Source organism: Poeciliopsis prolifica, unplaced genomic scaffold (assembly GCF_027474105.1).
Source record: "Poeciliopsis prolifica strain line A6 unplaced genomic scaffold, Auburn_PproV2 SCAFFOLD056, whole genome shotgun sequence".
Lineage (NCBI taxonomy): Eukaryota > Metazoa > Chordata > Actinopteri > Cyprinodontiformes > Poeciliidae > Poeciliopsis > Poeciliopsis prolifica.
Genome location: NW_026562431.1, coordinates 1,183,423 through 1,201,969, shown reverse-complemented (window position 1 = coordinate 1,201,969; position 18,547 = coordinate 1,183,423). Strand labels below are relative to the sequence as shown.

General features: G+C 41.0%; 1 protein-coding gene across 1 annotated transcript in view; it reads left to right on the top strand.

The window, feature by feature from the left end:
* Positions 1-18,500, top strand: part of kcnh3 (potassium voltage-gated channel, subfamily H (eag-related), member 3) — a 137,620-nt gene extending 119,120 nt beyond the window's left edge. The window contains 6 exon segments of the mRNA XM_055059798.1: positions 6,405-6,619; positions 13,034-13,287; positions 14,092-14,192; positions 14,338-14,387; positions 15,199-15,754; positions 15,757-18,500. Coding sequence (XP_054915773.1) covers positions 6,405-6,619; positions 13,034-13,287; positions 14,092-14,192; positions 14,338-14,387; positions 15,199-15,754; positions 15,757-16,136 — 1,556 coding nt within the window. The 3' untranslated portion in view covers positions 16,137-18,500.
* The last annotated feature ends 47 nt before the right edge of the window (positions 18,501-18,547 follow it).

The following is an 18,547-nucleotide window of genomic DNA, read 5'->3' as shown; positions in this document are numbered from 1 at the left end:
TTCTGCAGTTTAAGTGTCCAGTGTTGATGTTACACACGAGTCTGATCAGTTTTTAAAACAATTTTACATGTATTGTGTTTTTGAGTTTTTTTCTGATCCAGTAAGGATCAGAATTTTACTGACTTGTTCACTAATATCTCAACAAACAGTCGTTGGCGATCTGCAGAGGAACCATCATCATGGTTCTGAACTAACTGATGATGTAACTGGCGTCATTCAGAATAGACAGCTGACCACTTTTCTTTCTCTTCAGAAGTTGCATGGCTCGTTTTAAATTGGTTTGTTTCTGGCACCGGCAGTTGGAGTCACCAGTTTCTTTTGTGTAGCAGATTTTCAAGAGGAAAATTCTATCTTCTTTACATGATTAAAAAAAAATCAATTAAAAAAATACACTGCGATGATTGAAAAACAAAGACAAGGAACAGGCCACGGTTTAACATGCGGAACTGGTTTGTACCGACAAATCACGTATATGTCAGTGTTGAATCCCATGTATCATGCATCTCTAATAATTATTTCCATTTCTAGTGACAGTGGTCATCTTGTATATAAACATCTGGTTTTAAAAACATTAGTAAATAAATCCCTGACATCTATATTATTTCTGGTATTATTGTGGCATTTAGCAAACTTATTTTTGTAATTTTCACATCAGACTGAAATTTGAATGGATTTAACATCTGACAGTAAGACTAAGAGGTAGGTGTGTGTGTGTGGGTGCGGGGGGGATGTGCGTGTCCACTGGTATATATTATGGGCCACAAATGGAGGTCCTTTGTGGAAGTGAGGATCTTTTCCAGTCTTTTTTGCAGTCCATATGTAAAAAAAACGACAAAAAAAACATATTTTTTATAAAAGTTTTATGCTGCAACTTTAACAAAAGTAGAGTGATGTGTGTGTGTGTGTGTGTGTGTGTGTGTGTGTGTGTGTGTGTGTGTGTGGTGTGTGGTGTGTGTGTGTGTGTGTGTGTGTGTTTGCGTGTGTAATTATAAAGTGAATGAGATTTTCCTAAAACACCAGGCCCCTCAGCCTGTATTTGATCTCGATCATGACACACATGCATCGACAGGCAGTATGTGTTGCGGTGCAGCTGTTAATAATAAATAGATGTTGCATTATTGAAACAGCATCATTATTACGAGAGAACAGCAGAGCCCAGGAATCCATGGGTCTTGCTTGGCCCGGCGGACAGACTGTTCTTCCAGGAAAGATCCACTTTCCTCGTTGGTAACCAGAACCCGACGACGCTCTCCTTCCTCCAGTCATGCATGTCCAACTGTTTCAGCGCCACGACTCAAGCAACATTACAGGTGGTCGAACGTTTTTATTTCTGCTGTTAAATACCAATAAATCATCAGGAATTTATGATCACCTCCAACAGTTTGAGGTGATCATTTTCCCTGCTTGTTGGTTACAGTCTATGAAAGAGAAAAAAACAGGGATCCACAAAGTCATCATTTCATGAGTGAAATGAACCAATTAAAATCTGGAAGCACAGCACACTGATTGTCTCTTAATTTCATTTTTTAATATGCTGTAATGTCAGTTAAAGCAGAAAACTGTCTGCCACACCTGCAACAAGCAGTGGAAAGGCTGCCACTAAACGCTGAAACTTAAAATGTACACAATCCTGATCCCGTGAAGCCATGTAGCATCACAACTGGAGCTTTCTGGAGCTGCAGATCAGAGGTACTGTATGTGTGGAGGAAGAATAATGAAGCTGAAAAGAACATGGTGCTATACTGTATTTAAGTGAAGCAGTGACCCGGTCGAGCTCTGGGGCGGCTCTGCTTCCTCTGCCACAAGAACATGAGCCATGTTTGAGCAACCAGCTAGAAGTTGCTGCACAAAGGAGACCATTTCTAATGGGATTTTAATTTGACGCATTTGTTTGGCCTAGAACAGAATTACTAGTCTGAATTTTGTCTGCCGTCGCTGGTTTGAAGAGAACCCTATGCACTGCAAAAACAAAAATCTTAGCAGGTAATTTTGGTCTTGTTTCTGGTGCAAACAAGACCAAACACTTGAAATAAAAAAAAAACTAAGTAGCTTTTCATCTTGTTTTTAGTAAAAAAAAAAAAAAAAACATTTAATGTTGATTTTAAAAGAATGCACTAATTCCATTGACAGATTGTTTCACTTCCAAATAGGGAAGAATGTTTTGTTAAACTAAAAAACCTTTTTCTTCAATGACTTGCTGAAAAGATACTCGTAAGCCAGTTAATCGGTTGAGCTCTGCAGAACATCATTCACAGCTGGTGCAGTTGTCTGTTATTACCTGTAAAGTCATTTTTATCTAAAACTGTATGTAATCTTATTGTGAGGTGATTGTAGCTCTTTAGATCATCATTAGATGTTTGGTTGTTTATTTTGATTGTCTTTTTTAGTTGGAGCTTGAGTCTGAGATCAAGTTTCTATCGATCTTGTTCTATTTCAAATCTTATAATATATTTGCACTTGAACATTTTTTTTTAATTCTAAGATTTAGTGTTTGTCACAAAGAGGCTTGTCCTGAGGGGGTTGAATGAGAATGGGACAGCAGAAGCACTCACAGTATCCATTTTTTGTTTTGTTTTTTTATTTAATTTGATAAATTAATTGTTTAATTATATTATTTACCTTTTTGTATGTTTTTGGTAATAAAGCTGATTCTCAGTGGAGGCTGAACAATGTTAGCTGTAGCTGTTTGAAGGCAGAATAGCTTCCATAAACTGTGATCCAATCAACACCTGGGCTGATATTGCATTAAATATTGAATTAAAGCCATGATGAAACATGGACCAGGAGCAGGGCTTGTGATATTACACCTCCAGCAGCCTGTCAATTTGTGCCTAAATTAACCTTTACTTTGACCATCACACTAAATCACAACAAGTATGACATAGTGCATTACTTCAAGCTGAATTAACAGCATGTGACACCAACGAAAACACTGACCTTTTATTCTCTGACACCCCATGTTATCTAAGATGCATTACATCTTTTGGATTTATCTATTAGAAAAGGCGAGGTAGGGCCATTGCAGATAGAAACAAAAGAGTACATTTCTTCCAAAAACAGTTTTAGAAAAAACAAGCACATTTTGGTCAACAATTTGCAAGAAAGAAAAACCAAATGTTTCATGATAAATCCCAGAAATCTCCTAGAAAACACTTTCCAAATTTCTCAAGTTTTCAAGTTTTTTTTTTCTTTTCAGAAAATCAGTGACATAAATCTCAAATTTCCAAGTGTTTTCTATCAGATCTATTACTTTTCAAGCTCACACATTTCAAATTCAAATTTTTGAATTTGAAAAATCAAAAATCTGCTAGAAATAACTTAGAAATTTGTGATTAATCCTGGTGAATTTCTGAAAAAAAAACTTGAAAATTTGAGTCCTAAATAAAGTCACAAAAATTTACCTGAAAAAATAAAAAACTGAAATTTTGAGATTAGAAAAAAAAATTACATTTTGGAGTTTGAAAAGTAAAACATTAACGAGAACAAAACTTTTTTGTTTTGAAAGTAATTTTAAAGAAAAAAAATCTGCATTTCAGAGTTCAAAATGAAAGTTTACTTTTTTTTTCAAAACCTAGAAGTTATTTCTAGCAGATTTCTGACTTTTAAAGCAATGAAATTTCCTTCTTTTTTCTAGAACCTTCCTGAAATTTCTGAGCGTTTGTATGGCAGAAATGTACTCCTCCTTTCATTTTTTTCTTCCTACATTAGCTCTAATACTCGGTCATAGACGTGTCTGCGTGGCTCTGAATCTGTGAGTGTTATTGTCCCTCAGCATGAACATCTCCCTGCATCTGGTCTGCATTATATTCAATTTAACAGCAGTAGGTGTGAAAATTGGATCAGAAATTGCACTTGAAAAGAGCAAAAGCAGAAGTTAAAAAAAAACTCAATGGTAATGGGCATGAGCACTAAGAGGCACTGACACTGACAAAATGAACTTCTTTGAAAGGCATTCATCGCTCTCACCTACACTTCCCAAAACCAGACAGACGCACTGAAATGTCACTTCCGAGTAACGTTTCATCTTTATTAAGAGCAAAGCTTTCTGTCGCCACCGCCACCCATCATCTCCCTGAAAAGACAACAATAGAGGAGGGAGACGGCGAGGGGAGGGGGGGCAGTGGAGGAGCAGAAATTTGAAAAAGACAGCGAGGCAGACGGAGATTATGAAGAGCCCATCTCATCCGCCATGTTAAGAGCAGTGGTGGGTGGGGGCACAGCAGCAGGAGGAGGTGGAGGTGTTCAGAGATGCTCCACTTCCTGATCCCCTCCTCTCTTTGGTTTACTGGCGTTAGTGTACAGACACACACACACACACACACACACACACACACACACACACACACACACACACACACACACACATACACCCCAACACCACACACACACCCCCACACACACACACACACACACACACACACACACACACACCCACACCCCCACACACACACCCACACACACACCCACACACACACACACACCCCTCATCTCCTCTCTTTTACCCTCCTTTCTGCCCACCTCCACACTCCTCCACCCCTCTGCAGTCCCTTCCCTGCCTCCTTCCATCATTTCTGTTTCCTCTCAGCTCATTTTTCTTCCTTTTTTTCTCCCCCCATTTTTCTCTTTCTATTTTTTTTCTCGGCCCCCGTGAGTCTTTTGTCAGATTTTCTTCTTTTCTCAAAACTGCGGAGGCTTTTGTCTGTTTCAAAAGGCGTCCAAATTACAGGTTCCCCTTATAGACGGCGATACGTTTCTGGTAAATTTTGTTTTCTTTGTGTTTTTTGACATCACTCTGTTGATTATGAACAATCCATCTGAAAACTGTGGTTATGAACCATTGATGAAAACATATTTTTACAAAAGGCAGGAATGAAGAAATGAAGGTCTGAGCAGCAGCCCTGCTATTTGCTGTGTCCATGAATAACCCTGTAATTCCTCCTGTTTTCTGTTGCTTTGTTTTTGTTTGTTTGTTTCCAAACATTTTTGAATTAACAGAGAAGCCAGAGCTGAAAAGGAATGTTAAATGGATTAGTTCTTAAATTGTTTTGCGTTGATCCTGGTGCATCGAGGCCACAGAAACCAGAAGGAAATCTGTCGACTTAAATCTCTTTTTTCCCCTCTCTGCTCAGAGATGAAAGTGTTTAAGTTTATAGTTATTATTTTAACAGCAGATCAAACCAAATGATATCTGATACATAAAATTGTGCGCTGAAGAATTTCCCTTTACTTCAAAACAAAAAAAAACAAAAAAGTTTTGCTGCAGTGACCTTGAGAGACGAACCCCTGGGTGGTGAGCAGCAGCGCCGGGATGGCTCCGGGCCCCGGGGCCGTCACGTCCCTCTCTCTCAGGATGCTGCATCACAGCTGCTTGGTCTCATAGGAGCCAATCTGCAAACATCTCTAATGCTTCTTATGCAAACAAAATGCATTTAAATTGTCCATCATAAGTGAAGTTCAGCAGCCGTGGAGTCAATAAAAAAAAAGCTATTGTTACTGTTTGCAGGTTTATTTTTTCACCAAAGAGCTTTAAAGTTTGGTAAGATAAAAAATAAAACAAACTTCAAACAGCACACTGCAAAAATGCAAACTCTTACCAAGGAGTTATGGTCTAACGTCTTAGTGAGTTTGAAAGATAAGACAAAACTAACTTACAGCTAATTATTCAGCAAGATGCAGGAGCTTGTTTTAAGTAAATCGTTTCTTAATATTGATGAGAAAAGTACTGGTTCCACCAGCAGATTATTTTACTGACATCAAACCATTTTTCCAATGTTATAAGTGAAATAATCTGAGGCTTAATTATTCAACATTCAAGAGTTACTGAGTTAAAACGGGCTCTTATCTTGCTGAAAAGTTACACTTGTATTTCAAGTGTAATAAAGATATTTACAGTAGAAATTAGACCAAAAATACTTGGTGAGATTTTGTGTTGTGTTGTATCTGTATGAGGCCAGGACTTAAAACCTGAAGTGAAATTTCTTGTATGTGGACCAATAAAGCTGGTTCACATTAAAAAAAAGATTTTTTTGAAATACTACATTGCTGCAGCCGTTATTTGCATGTGGGGGAATATTGAGGTGGTATTAATGGCTCATATAGGAAAAAACCTCTGAAATCTTTTGTTCCTCTTCCATGAAATTGACTCCATAATCAGCCACATTTGACAGAACTTTCTTTCTCCGTTGAGTGAATTTAACAGAAGGTGAATGAGTTTGTATGTAGTGAACCAATGAATAGAAGACTTCTAGAAACTGAAATGTAGGGACAAAAGTGGAACATGGAGAACGACACAAATAAACCCCCAACAGTAAAGCCAGTCAGCACAGAAACAGCTCTGAATCCCTCAGTCCCTCAAAGTGAAACTGGTTTCACATCCTCCTTTTGTTCTGGACTCGTTCCGTCAGGCAAAGGGGATCTGATTGGTTCGGATTCTCTGACGAAGGAGCAGGTGATCAAGACCAACGCCAACGTCAAAGCGCTGACCTACTGCGACCTGCAGTACATCAGCCTGAAGGGTCTGTGCGAGGTGCTCCGCCTCTACCCGGAGTACGCGCAGAAGTTCATCAGCGAGATCCAGCATGACCTCACCTACAACCTGCGGGAGGGCCACGGCACAGACGTGAGTACCCCCACCCACAGAGACCACCGAGCCGACAGAGGAAACAAACACCCGCTTCCTTTATTCAGGCTGTTGTGTGTGTGTGTGTGTGTGTGTGTGTGTGTGTGTGTGTGTGTGTGTGTGTGTGTGTGTGTGTGTGTGTGTGTGTGTGTGTGTATGGAGGGGGAGGGGTGCAAGCAGATGTTCAGTCCAAATGAATCTGAACAACCCAAACTCTGATTTCTTTATTGCCATGGATCCCAGTTACAAATAAACAATTAAGGGGATTTAAAATCAGCATGCATTTAAATAAAGAAGTCTTTAAATGAAATTTCCTTTAAATGAATAGTAGCTGTTTGCAACAAACAAACTTGATAAAACATCAAGTTTTGGCCTGAAGATTCATTCATTCATTCATTCATTCATTCATTCATTATTATAAAGTTCTGTTCAGATGTCTAAGGTCATCCAATGGTAGTTTGTGACCTTTGACCTTTATGTGGAGCGATTTCACCCACATGAATCTTTTCACATTAACATCCACTCTGGGTGTTGAAAATCCAAATTGTTTTTATTGGGATTGTTTTACACAAAACCTCACCAAGTATTTCTGTTTGCTTTCTAGAGTGAAGATCTGATCACACTTGAAGTAAGAAAATCTAACTTACAAGAAACTTTCAGCAAGATTTAGAAGTTCTCAAAAACAATTTTGGGAAAAAGTACTAGTTCTTCGGAGATTATTATATCTTAGAATATCTTGATATGAGTGAAATAATCTGCCAATAGAACTAATACTGAACAATATTGATTTGTCTTGTTTCAAGTGTATTTTCACTAGAAACTAGACAGAAAATACTTGATGAGATTGAAACAAGTTCATGTTCATGGTGGAGGATTACTTATGAATATATATCATTCATAGCCTTTTAGGATTGCTTGACTACTCTTTATAATGGTTTCCTTGTTCAGTATTTACTGATCGTATTTATGACATTTGTGTATCAAAGTGACTTTAACCTCGACTGATTAACAGATTACTAGTTTACTCAGGGACTCAAGATGAAAAATAGACGTTTATTTTTCAAAATGTTCATTACCTTGCTTTGTCTCTACCAAATAAGTGAATTAAACTAATAATGCCGGAACGTGGGAAATGAATCGGACGAATGAAAGCTCGTATTTCTATTCAAACATATCCGTCGTAATGTGGATGGATAAAAGCCGTGTCTGACCCTCATAATGCAGTTTGACACGTGCCTCCATTCAAAATCCATGCCATCAACACACACACACACACACACACACACACACACCACACACACACACACACACACCCCACACACACACACTGGATCCTCCAGCGCTGCTGCTACTGCTGCAGAGGGAGAAAAACACACAGACCAGAATAGATGAGTGTTGCCGTTTGAAGCTCTCCTGCAGCTAAAAATAGAGGAGGGGGGGAAGCACGGGTTCTCCCTGACTGGCTCTCCCTCCTCAGCTGCTGCTAAGATTGGATCCTGCTCGCTAAAAATAGAGCAGCCAGTCAGGGAGAAGATGAAGAGGAGAAAGGAGGAAGAACGTGAGCGATCTCGTCTCCTTTTCTCTGCACTGCAGTGGAAGCTTTGGTTCGACTGCAGAGAAAACATCACCAGCATATGCGCAATCTGCTGCACATGTATCCGGGCCGAGGCTGCAGATGTCTGTCGTGTGCATATGAAAAAAAAAGTCAAATGCTATTGATTACCTGAGGGAAGCCTACAGACATGTCAGGCATGCGGACAGGTGTGAAGTCTGACTGATCCAAAAATAGAAGTCATTATGAAATGTGATGGTGTATTAAAGCTGTTATACATGGAGGGAAAGAGAGGAGTAGAATTCCACCGAAGAAAATAACCAAAAAAATGAGATTGAGCCCAGAAAAAGAACAAAAACTGTTAGAAATGTATAAAATTTGTTAGGAAAAAAAAATAAATTTTGAGATTGATCTTGAAAAAAAAAAAAACAAGAAAAAAAAGATTTACAAAAGTCAACTTTTCAAACTCACAAATGTCGACATTCTTCTAGATAATTGCTGATATTATCCTCAAAGTTTCTGATCTCTTTCTAGAAACCTTTTGCCCCATCAAGCTCGGACACTGTTTTGTTTTTTCTCAAAATTTTCCGAGATAAATCAAAATTTCAGAGATTTTTGTGACGGAAATGTCCTCTTGCTTTTTCCTCTACGTGGTCGTAACGTGTCATCAGATAATTTGCGGTCGTCGAGCACTTAGTGACAATCTCTCCATCCCATCTCACTGAAATCACCAGCTCACATGGTCTCACTTCAGCTTCTCTCCTCCTGGGCTTTTTTTAGTTTCTGATTGATGAACATGACAGGGAGAGTGAGATCTGCCAGCACTCACACACAGAAACATGAACAAAATCACGTTTTTTGTTTCCCTGCTTGCAAGAGATGATTTATCACCACACACGCGATTGTATCTCTGAAGAAAAATAAATTAGCTCCGTACACAAACCCTCACACACACACGCCTTCACACGCAGAACTGTACACTTATCACACCCACGCATCACACGGAGCTCCTTGGTTTCCCGCGGAGCTGAGAGCTAAGATTAGAAACAGAGAGCTAAAAATAAAGCCGGCTGCCACAGAGGAGGAGGAGAAAAAGAAGCGATAGAGCGCTGAGCCGGCAGGGATGGAGTGGAAGGAGTGCGAGTTGATTAAGGGAAGGAGAGATGATGGGGGGTCAGGGGGGGTCGTCTGGGGAGCAGAGGGGCGTCGGCTGTCAGAGTCTCACCATGCAGCCGACACAACGAGAGCCTGAGATCAGGGGGAGAGAGTGTTGGAGGTTTGTTTTTACTTTTATTCATTCAGGTTGTCTCGTTGAGATCCAAGATCTCATCTACAAGAGACACAATAACTCAAAACGACAAAAACGACAACAAAATAAGCAATGATGCAATTTGACTCAATTGCACAAAACATGAGAGAAACACAAGAGGCGATCAGGAGAAAATGAGCAGGTTCTGGTCTTTGGCTGACTGATTGAAACAAAACATTCAAATTATGAGACGTTCTCATTAGTGGAACCGTAAAAACCAATAGTTTCAGAATTCAGTCCAGACATAGTCTGCTCCCAAAAGAACCTCATAATTTGTCTTTATTCAAGCTGTTTATTATTTCCTCCAGTTTTCTGTCCGAACCTTTTGGAAAAGCAGCATCAACATTTAACACTGTAAATCATTTCATTTGTACGTTTTTGTCATGTGGGCTGAAATGTGTTCAAGAACTAAAACCACCAAATATGTTATTTCTATTTTATCCACATACTCAACAATAAACTAAGCATCTGAATGAAACCAATAATCAGATGTTTTTGTAGGAACAAGACCGCACAGCCAAAACTTTAAATAAAACTTTAAAGGTTTCCTTTTCGCTTATTAGTTTGGTTCAATTGTTAAATCTGATCAAATATTTTATTTTGCTCTCGGCGACAAAAACAGGATCTTTGTGAAACAATAACATTCGGGGAAATACAATCACTCTGTGTTGCTTCTCACATTTTTAGTGAGTAGATTTTGACGTAGACATGGCGGTTTTGTCCAAACGCGGTGGACCAGCAGTGGGCCTGAACGCACCGTCGCCCTGCAGGACTCAGACGAGTTTCACAGACATCCGCAGTGACCTTAAAGGAGCAATTTCAGCTGTCTGTCAATCTGGGAAGAGTTCAAAGGTCATTTACCAACAAAGTTAGCTCCAACTTTCTCACAGAGACAAAGATTACTCACGAGTGAAAAGCTTTTTTTTTTTCTCAGCCGCTGATTTTTCCTGAATGGATGTCCAGCAAACTCATCCCAAAGTCAATTTTTACACGATACTGTGGCTTTAAGAGGATTTCTTAATCCTTTCTGTTCCTCTCAGGCTTTCTGCTGACCTTCACCTTCCTCTGAAGGTCCTCTGCTCTGGTACACTCCAGGTTCTGGTTCACCTGAGCAAATATCATGTTTTCACTCCAACTGCTTTTCCACCTAGAACACTGTAAAAACTCAAAACCTTACCAAGACTTTTCTGTCTAATTTCTAGGACAAATGAGTTAGTACGCTCAAAAAATGAAGGATGTAGGAGGTTGTTCTTGTTTTAAGACAATAATTGTTTAACATTGAGGAGAATATATTAGTTCTACTGGAAGATTATTTCATTTATAACAAGACATTTTTTCCATGTTATAAGTGAAATAATCTGCTATGGATCTAGTACTTTTTTCAAAAATATTAAGAAACGATTGACCTAAAACAAGCTCACACACCTTGTTGAAAAGTTACTGGTAAGTTAGTTTTTGTTGCAGTTCAAGTGTTATTTCAAACTAGACCTCAAATATTCAGGAATATTTAGTGTTTTTTGCAGTGTATGTAGACATGATAATTGAGACTTGACATGTTTTCACTATGAAGGCTTCAACTTTTACAAAGGAAAGAAATGAACTTGCCAGCCTGCAGCAGAATCAAGTGATTCGATTTTCAGGAAGGTTTCTGTGTTGAAACTGTTTATTGAATTTCTTCATGACTTTTTCCTCAGACACAACCCAATGAGCATTGTGGGATGCAGCTCTTGAAATATTTCTTACCTCCCTTTATGATGTGAACAATCAAAAAATACTGTATTTCTTTTTCCTACTGATGCATTTTTGAGCAATGGTGTAACAATGGTGTAACATCTAAATGCATTAGGATGATGCTTCTAAAGTGCATTTTTCTGTCGACACGCAGTTTCTCCAGTGTCTCTTTGCTTTATGCGAAGCGACATTTCAAAAAGAGCAAGAATGATGGTCTAATTTTACATCAAACCTTTAATCTGGCGTTTGTATGGGGAGGTTAAAGAACATTTTAATAGAATGAAAAATGAAATTAGTTTTCCTTTACTAAGTCTATTGCATTCAAAACAAACAAACCTATTGAATGACGAGAGGAATAAACTCAAATAAAGCACAGAGTCGTTTGAATTCTGAAGGATGTCCAGACAAAATGAAATGATTCAAAAATCACTAAATCTTACCAAGTATTTTGTCTTGTTTTCAATTCTCATATCTTAGTACACTAGAAATAAGCGGGCATAAGCTTACAGGCAGATTTATTTTAATTTTTTTTCACTTGAAACATAAAATGTTTCCTTTTCTATAAGTAAAAAATCTGCCAGTGGAACTAATACTCTTTTTAAAATCAATATTAAAGCCCCACTCCTCCAGGGGCCCCCTGGGGACATTTTTTCTTTTGCGTTCCCTCGCAATAAGCTTACTGCAATATTTGCTGGTCTATTTTGTATACAGTCACAAATGTCAATTTAACATTTCAAATATGTACAGACTTGAAGAGGCCAACTCCTTGGTGCAAAAAGTTGTTTGAAAATTGATTTATTCACTGCATGTTTGTCTGCATGTGGTTCAGACGGAACAGCACATGAAAACGGCCCTTTATTAACCATTCAGACCAGCACAAGAGACACAATCAACACTGTCAGATGACTGATGATTACCCCGCGATAACTCAGAAGTACGATGTTTTCTTTTTTCTTCCTTTCCAGTGGAAAGTTTCTGTTTATATCATTGGTTTGTGGTGCATTTCTATCCTAAAGAAAAAGACATAAAACTTCAGATATTTCACAAGATATTATACATTGAAAAACCTCATAATACCAGAAACTACGATGGCCACCGTAAAAAAGGCTTACAGTATTCAGTTAAGCTGCATGAGCTGATTGGTACATTATTGCAGGGAACGCAAAAAGAGGAACAAATTCCACCTTTCTCATGCAGGGACATGGGGAATAACGAGAACATGTCTTGTAAGTTAGTTTTTGTCTTATTTCAAGTGTCTTTGCACTAGAAGCTAAACAGAAATACTTGGTGAGATTTTGATTTTTTTACAGTGCAGCAACCAGATAAAACAATCCCAATAAGAGCCATTTTGAAAACCTACAGTGGATGCTAATGTAGAGTGTGCAACTGGGTGAAATCTCTGGACATAAAGGAACTACAGCTGGATGACTTTAGACATCTTTCACTTATAACATGGGAAAAACATCATTATAAGTGAAGTAATCTGCCAATGGGACTTATGAGAGTTTGTGTTTTTGCAGTGAACAAATTTGGAGTTTTTAATTGTAACAGCAGTTTAAACAAATCATCACAGACAAACTCTTGTGTTTGCCTGACACCTACTGGTGAAGCTGAGACACTGCAGGTCATTCACCTTCAGCTCAGTCAGTCTGATGATTCAAACTTCATATTGAAAAAAGACTTTATTGATGTTAAAGGGACGTTAAATGCTCATACTCATTGAAAATCCTTTCAGTTCAAAAGAGTTGTTGTTATTGATGATTATACTGGGAGGTGAGTTCTGGTCAGGTTCTGAAACTCAGACCCTGCTGTGTGTCAGAAGGACTGGGAGAGCAACGGCGGCCTGGTGAAAAAGCTGCCGTCCATCCGTGAGGATGAGGAGGGCGACGAGGAGCAGAGCTCCGTGTCCCGGGCTCCCCGCTCGCCACTGCATCTCAGCAGGGGCCTCAGCTCCCCGCTGCGCTCCCCCCTCCTGGCTCCGCGGCCCTTTAGGGCCCCGACCGAGCACTTACGGCCCTCCACCCTGCAGATACCAGTGGTTAGCTTCAGCAGCGCTCCACCCGAGCTCAGCCCCAGGTAACACACACACACACACACACACACACACACACACACACACACACACACACACACACACACACACACACTCTCTGTAGGTGCAAACTGTAATCACAAAACAGCCTCAGCGCCCCAGAAAGAAACTGCAGTGGACTGTGCTGCAATAGGGTGTCTGGCTGCCATGGCAACCGGTAGATTACATAGCTGGTGGATCATATGGGGCCTGCTGCTGTGAGCAGAGCTTCATACTGCAGCTGAATGGTTTGCATGGATGTGTAGATGTTCATTCACCAAACTGACGTTCTGACGACGTACAGAAGATGGAGAGAGAAAAAATAATGTACATTTCTCAAAAGAAACTCAGATGTTTTGAGATTCATCTCAGAAATTTCTTGATGGAACAAGGAGATTTCTGAGCTTCAAACGTAAAAAATGAGCAAGAAAACATTTGTCCAAAATTGACATTAATCTAAGAAAATTTCTAGGAAAAAAAAGAACGAAATCTCCGAGTTTCAAAAGTAAAAAAAAATCTTGAGCTTTTGGCACTGACATTTCCAAGATTTGCCAAGAATTTTGTTTTACTTTTCAAAAATTTCTGACTTCGGAAAGTAAAAAAAATCTTCGACTTTTTAATCTCTAAAATGATCCGAAATATTTGACTTCAGAAAATCTCAGACATTTCCAAAGTTTGTCTTTCTGGAAAATTTCAGAGGTTTTTCTTTGGGGTTTTTTGGTGGCAGTGTGCTCCTATCTGCGGCGGCCATCACGCCGTCATATCTTATTCTCGTGCTTCTCACCTTTAACCCTTTCTGTTCTGTAAAGATTTGTGGACGGCATCGAAACGGAGAGCATTTCCACCTCCTCACAGAAGTTTGAGTTCAGTCCCAGTCTGTCACCTGCAGCTCCACCTTCCCCATGCACAGGTAAAACACACACACACGCACACACACACATCCACACACACACACACATATATACACACACACACTTTCCCCCATATGTGGTGTATTCTCTCTTTCTTTCCTGGGAGCCTAATGTGGAAGCCTTTTATATTCCCGCTGTCTGCAGGGATGCGTGACTCTGAGATCAAGCAGAGCGTGACGAAGCTTACAGAGGAGGTAAGTTCTGACCTGATGCATCATGTTGCATTTTTCCTGCTGACAGAGATTTTCAGCCCAGGATTATAATTTTCATCCCATTCTATAAAATAAACGCAGATTCAGGTCATATTCATCTTAGTTTATTTATATTGTGATAATTCACAACAGATGTCATCATTCATAAACTGATCTAATCTGTACCCATGATGATTCCTGATGGATGCTGATGCAGTAATGTGAACAATGCAGGTGGAATTTTTTTAATGCTCCTCTGATCTGGAACAAACGTCCACAAAACTGAAAAACAGCCGAAACGCTGAGCTCCTTTAATTCCAGGCTAAAAACACTGATATGGAATGTCTTACGGCTTTTGACCCTAATCACTAGAATATTGACCAAGATATTTTATGTGTATCGATGATTTTGATCAAACATGCTGGTTTTCTTGCTGGTTTCTCAGTTGGTGACTGTGTGATGTCTTAGGACTTCTTATATTTGTGCTTTTATGATGTGAAGAACTTTGTTGCTAAAGTTTGCTATAAAAATGATTTTGATTGATTGATTAAACTGATAATTGTTTGTGGCTGAACAGCTTAAAGTGATTTTATCATAGCGTGTCCTTTTGTCCGTCGTCAGGCAAACATTTCTACATCAACATTCAGATGAGGTTCTGGGTCTGAGGCTGGGATTGGTACCTGGTAACAGGACTAACAGAGTTCTTTAATAAAGTGATGCGATGCAGCATCGTGATGCAACATAGTGATGCAGCATCGTGATGCAGCAGCATGATGTGACCGTCTGGTTGTGTCTCTGTCTCCTTCTCACCCAGATGAACTCTCTGTCCAAACAAGTGTCCAACCTCAGCCAGGAGCTGCGGGAAATGGCTTGCCTGCTGAAGCCCCTCCTCCAGGCGGCCCCACAGCCAATCCTGATGAGCGCAGTGCCAAACCTGGCCCCGCCTCAGGGCAGTGCCAACCAGCTGCTGTCCAGCCCCTGGTTCCCAGCAGCGCCCACAGCGCCGTGTTCCCCCTCGAGAGAGGACGCCGGCTCCCTGTTGGACAGTGGAGACCCGGAGGGCGAGGGTTTGCCGCGATGCCTTCTCCCAACTCATCACTCACCAAAAAGGCCTGATTCTTCACAATCAGCATCAGCACAGCCCCCAGCCAGCCCCGTGGCACCTGACTCAAGCTTCCCCTCATCGAAGGAAGAAGCTCCAAAGGGGTCCCCAGTGTCCCGAAGCCCCCAGGCGTCCCCCAGTAATGGGATCCTCCTGCCGTCCTTGGAGGACCAGCCTGCTCTGCGCTCCAACACCTCTTCGTCATCTCTGTCCTTCTCCGTCTCCCTCTCCTCCTCACGGTCTCTTTTTTCTTGCCCGTCACGGCCCACCCCGCTCCCTCTCAAGGACGCCCCCCCCCCTCTCAGGACACGCCCCCTCCCCTGTCGACCCACCGCTCAGCTCCCTCATCCGTCTCCTCATCTCCCGGGGGTCACCGGCTGACGGCTTCCCAGTCCATCCCCATCACGTCCACCTCAGCGCCCAACTTTCCCTCCACCCTGTCCCTGCCCGTGTCTCTGGACGTTGGGAGCTCAGCAAAGCGAGACGCTCATTCTCCGGCGAGGTACAACCTGCAGAGACGCCACGAGGAGGCCAGGGCCCCTGCCAGTCCGCAGGAGGTGGAGATGCAGGAGTGGAGGCGGCAGGGAGAAGGGAGCAAAACCTCCACGGAGGATTTCAGCTTCATCGATGAGGACGATCCTGGGCTATAGGCAGGTTTTTGCTGCGTGAAGCAGCCATGAAGAAAGCAATGGGTGCAGCAGCAAGCTGGTCTGTCTCAGGCAAGAAGCCCGGGGTGCTTGGGAGGCTTCCTGTCTACACTAACAGTCTTCTGTTAGCATATCACACACCGGATCACCCACCGATTATTAGCAACATGAATCCTGCAGAACTGCGGCGTGAGTCGATGCCTTCAGCTCCCGACACACAGAACCAGACAGCATTTCTCTGTCTCTCTCTCCCATCTGGTATCGGTTGCATTTTTTAAATACCAAGATGTCTCCCCCTGTAGAGGCAGGGACAAACACACACATCCCCCAACCGGTGGGTCCGAGTCAGTGCAGCAGGGCCTGGAATGTAAAGTCGCTCATTCTCACTCCAGATTTTATTTTCTAAAGGAAAACACACACACAAACGCACGCACACACACACACACACACACACACACACACACGCACATGCACACACCACTCATTTCCCTACAGCAGCAACACCTGGTTCTCTCATGGTGTAATTTCTGTACCTTTGGGCTCAATGCCAAAGAGGAAAAGAAATCCATAGTTTAGATCTAAAACGCTCCATAACAACAAGCGAGACTCAGAAACTTTATTTCATAAATTGATAAATGTTTCTGTGCTTCTATGATGACTGGTATACAGCAAAAGAAAATTCCCAATCAAACTGAAATAGAAAATGGTTTTAATGCAGAGATGTCATTCAGCTCACATGCACTCCATACTTTAGTATGTAATACTGCACCAGTTCATTGTAGGATGGAGGTAGAACTGAGCAACAGATAAATAATATATATAATAATAGACACACGATCAATATCAATAGATAAGACATCTGATAGAATGTTCAACAATTAAATGTTTCCAGAACCAAACAGCATTCTGGGAGATGTAGGCAGAGGAAAGGCTTTAGCTGCTCAACCTCTCATGGCTCATTATGTTAGCATGGTGGCATCAACTAGCTCACTTAACGGCTACCTAGCAACAACATCTTCAGCAGCTTGCGCAGCAGCAGTTTCAGGTTTTGCCACTCTGCTTAAACCTGCTAAAAATAAAAAAATAAAAAAACGATGGCGTGAAGTGAAAGGAGAAAATGAAAATGAGTACAATAGGTGCTGTATGTAACCTTTATTAAAAAATATAAAGGTTTATATATATTTACAAAAAAAATCTTTACATTCTTTTTGTATATTTGTTAAAACTGTCACCATATCATGGCATTATGTTATGAGAAAGGTAATCTGTGAAAAGATCAATCTCCTCTGAGCTATTATTGCCGTCTGAAAAAACAACTAATCAGAGCCCGGAGGCGGGTCTTAGAGCTGTCAATCAAACTCATGTACTCACTGCTCAATGTGCTAATGGCGGTGAAACAACTTACTATTACAATTAATAGAAAGGAAGGAGGAGAAGCACCTCATGGAGGGGTGATTTACAGCGCTAAGTCCCGCCTCCTGGCTGTGATTGGTTAGTTCTGGTTAGTACTGAGAGGAGTTACAGTTTTTCTTCACAGATTATCTGTCTGTACTCTGACAGTTTAAACGAATATGTGAAAATATATTTCTTCTAAACGTTCCATACTGCAGCTTTAAAACAGGAATTGTCACCATTCATCCAAAAATCCCTTTTCTTATGTCTCTATACTTAAATCTGGGGTGGGTTTTTTTTTTAGCTGTAGGCTACAATTATCAAAATGAACTCAAAACGTCACCATGAATAGTTTCTGTTCTTGAAATAAATTGAAGAAACAAACCAAACCGTTTAATGGCATTTTCATGTATTGAGCTGCAGCTGTCGTTTTCAAGCCACACATATTCAGATTGTACGTCTCACATTTCCCCCTGAGCTTTAGCCATCCAGCCATTCGTGCCTTCTCCATGTGAAGACCCCTCACCTGCCCACAGGTCCCTTCAGTCAGTCCAACTTTACCCAGAAGAAGCCATCAATCCACCTGCTGAGAACACTCTGACCTTCCTCTGAAACCTTTTCGCTCTGTTTAGGCTCTGGGTTTGACCTGTGCAGAGGAAACGCGGTGGGTTGGTATCGCACGTCATGTGGAACCCTTCACAGTTCTTATGTAGCACACACACATCGCCTCCAACCACCGGGGGCTACGAGACTTCAGCCAGAGCCACTGCGCTGCAGAAGCCTCAGGACCTCGGTCTGTTTTGTTGGCTGTAACGTAGACCGTGAGCTTTCTGGTCCCCACTTTGTTCCAGAAACAGCAGAGGATGCTTTCCTGGACTTTCTACACACTGGAAAACAAAACTCCTATGAATGTGTGGAGTTGTGATCCTGGGTGCCATGTGGGTGGCAGGGTGAGGTAGGGGGGTTGGTGGCACTGAGGTGGCACTGAGGTGTAATGCAGAGTGATACTCTACTGGGATTTA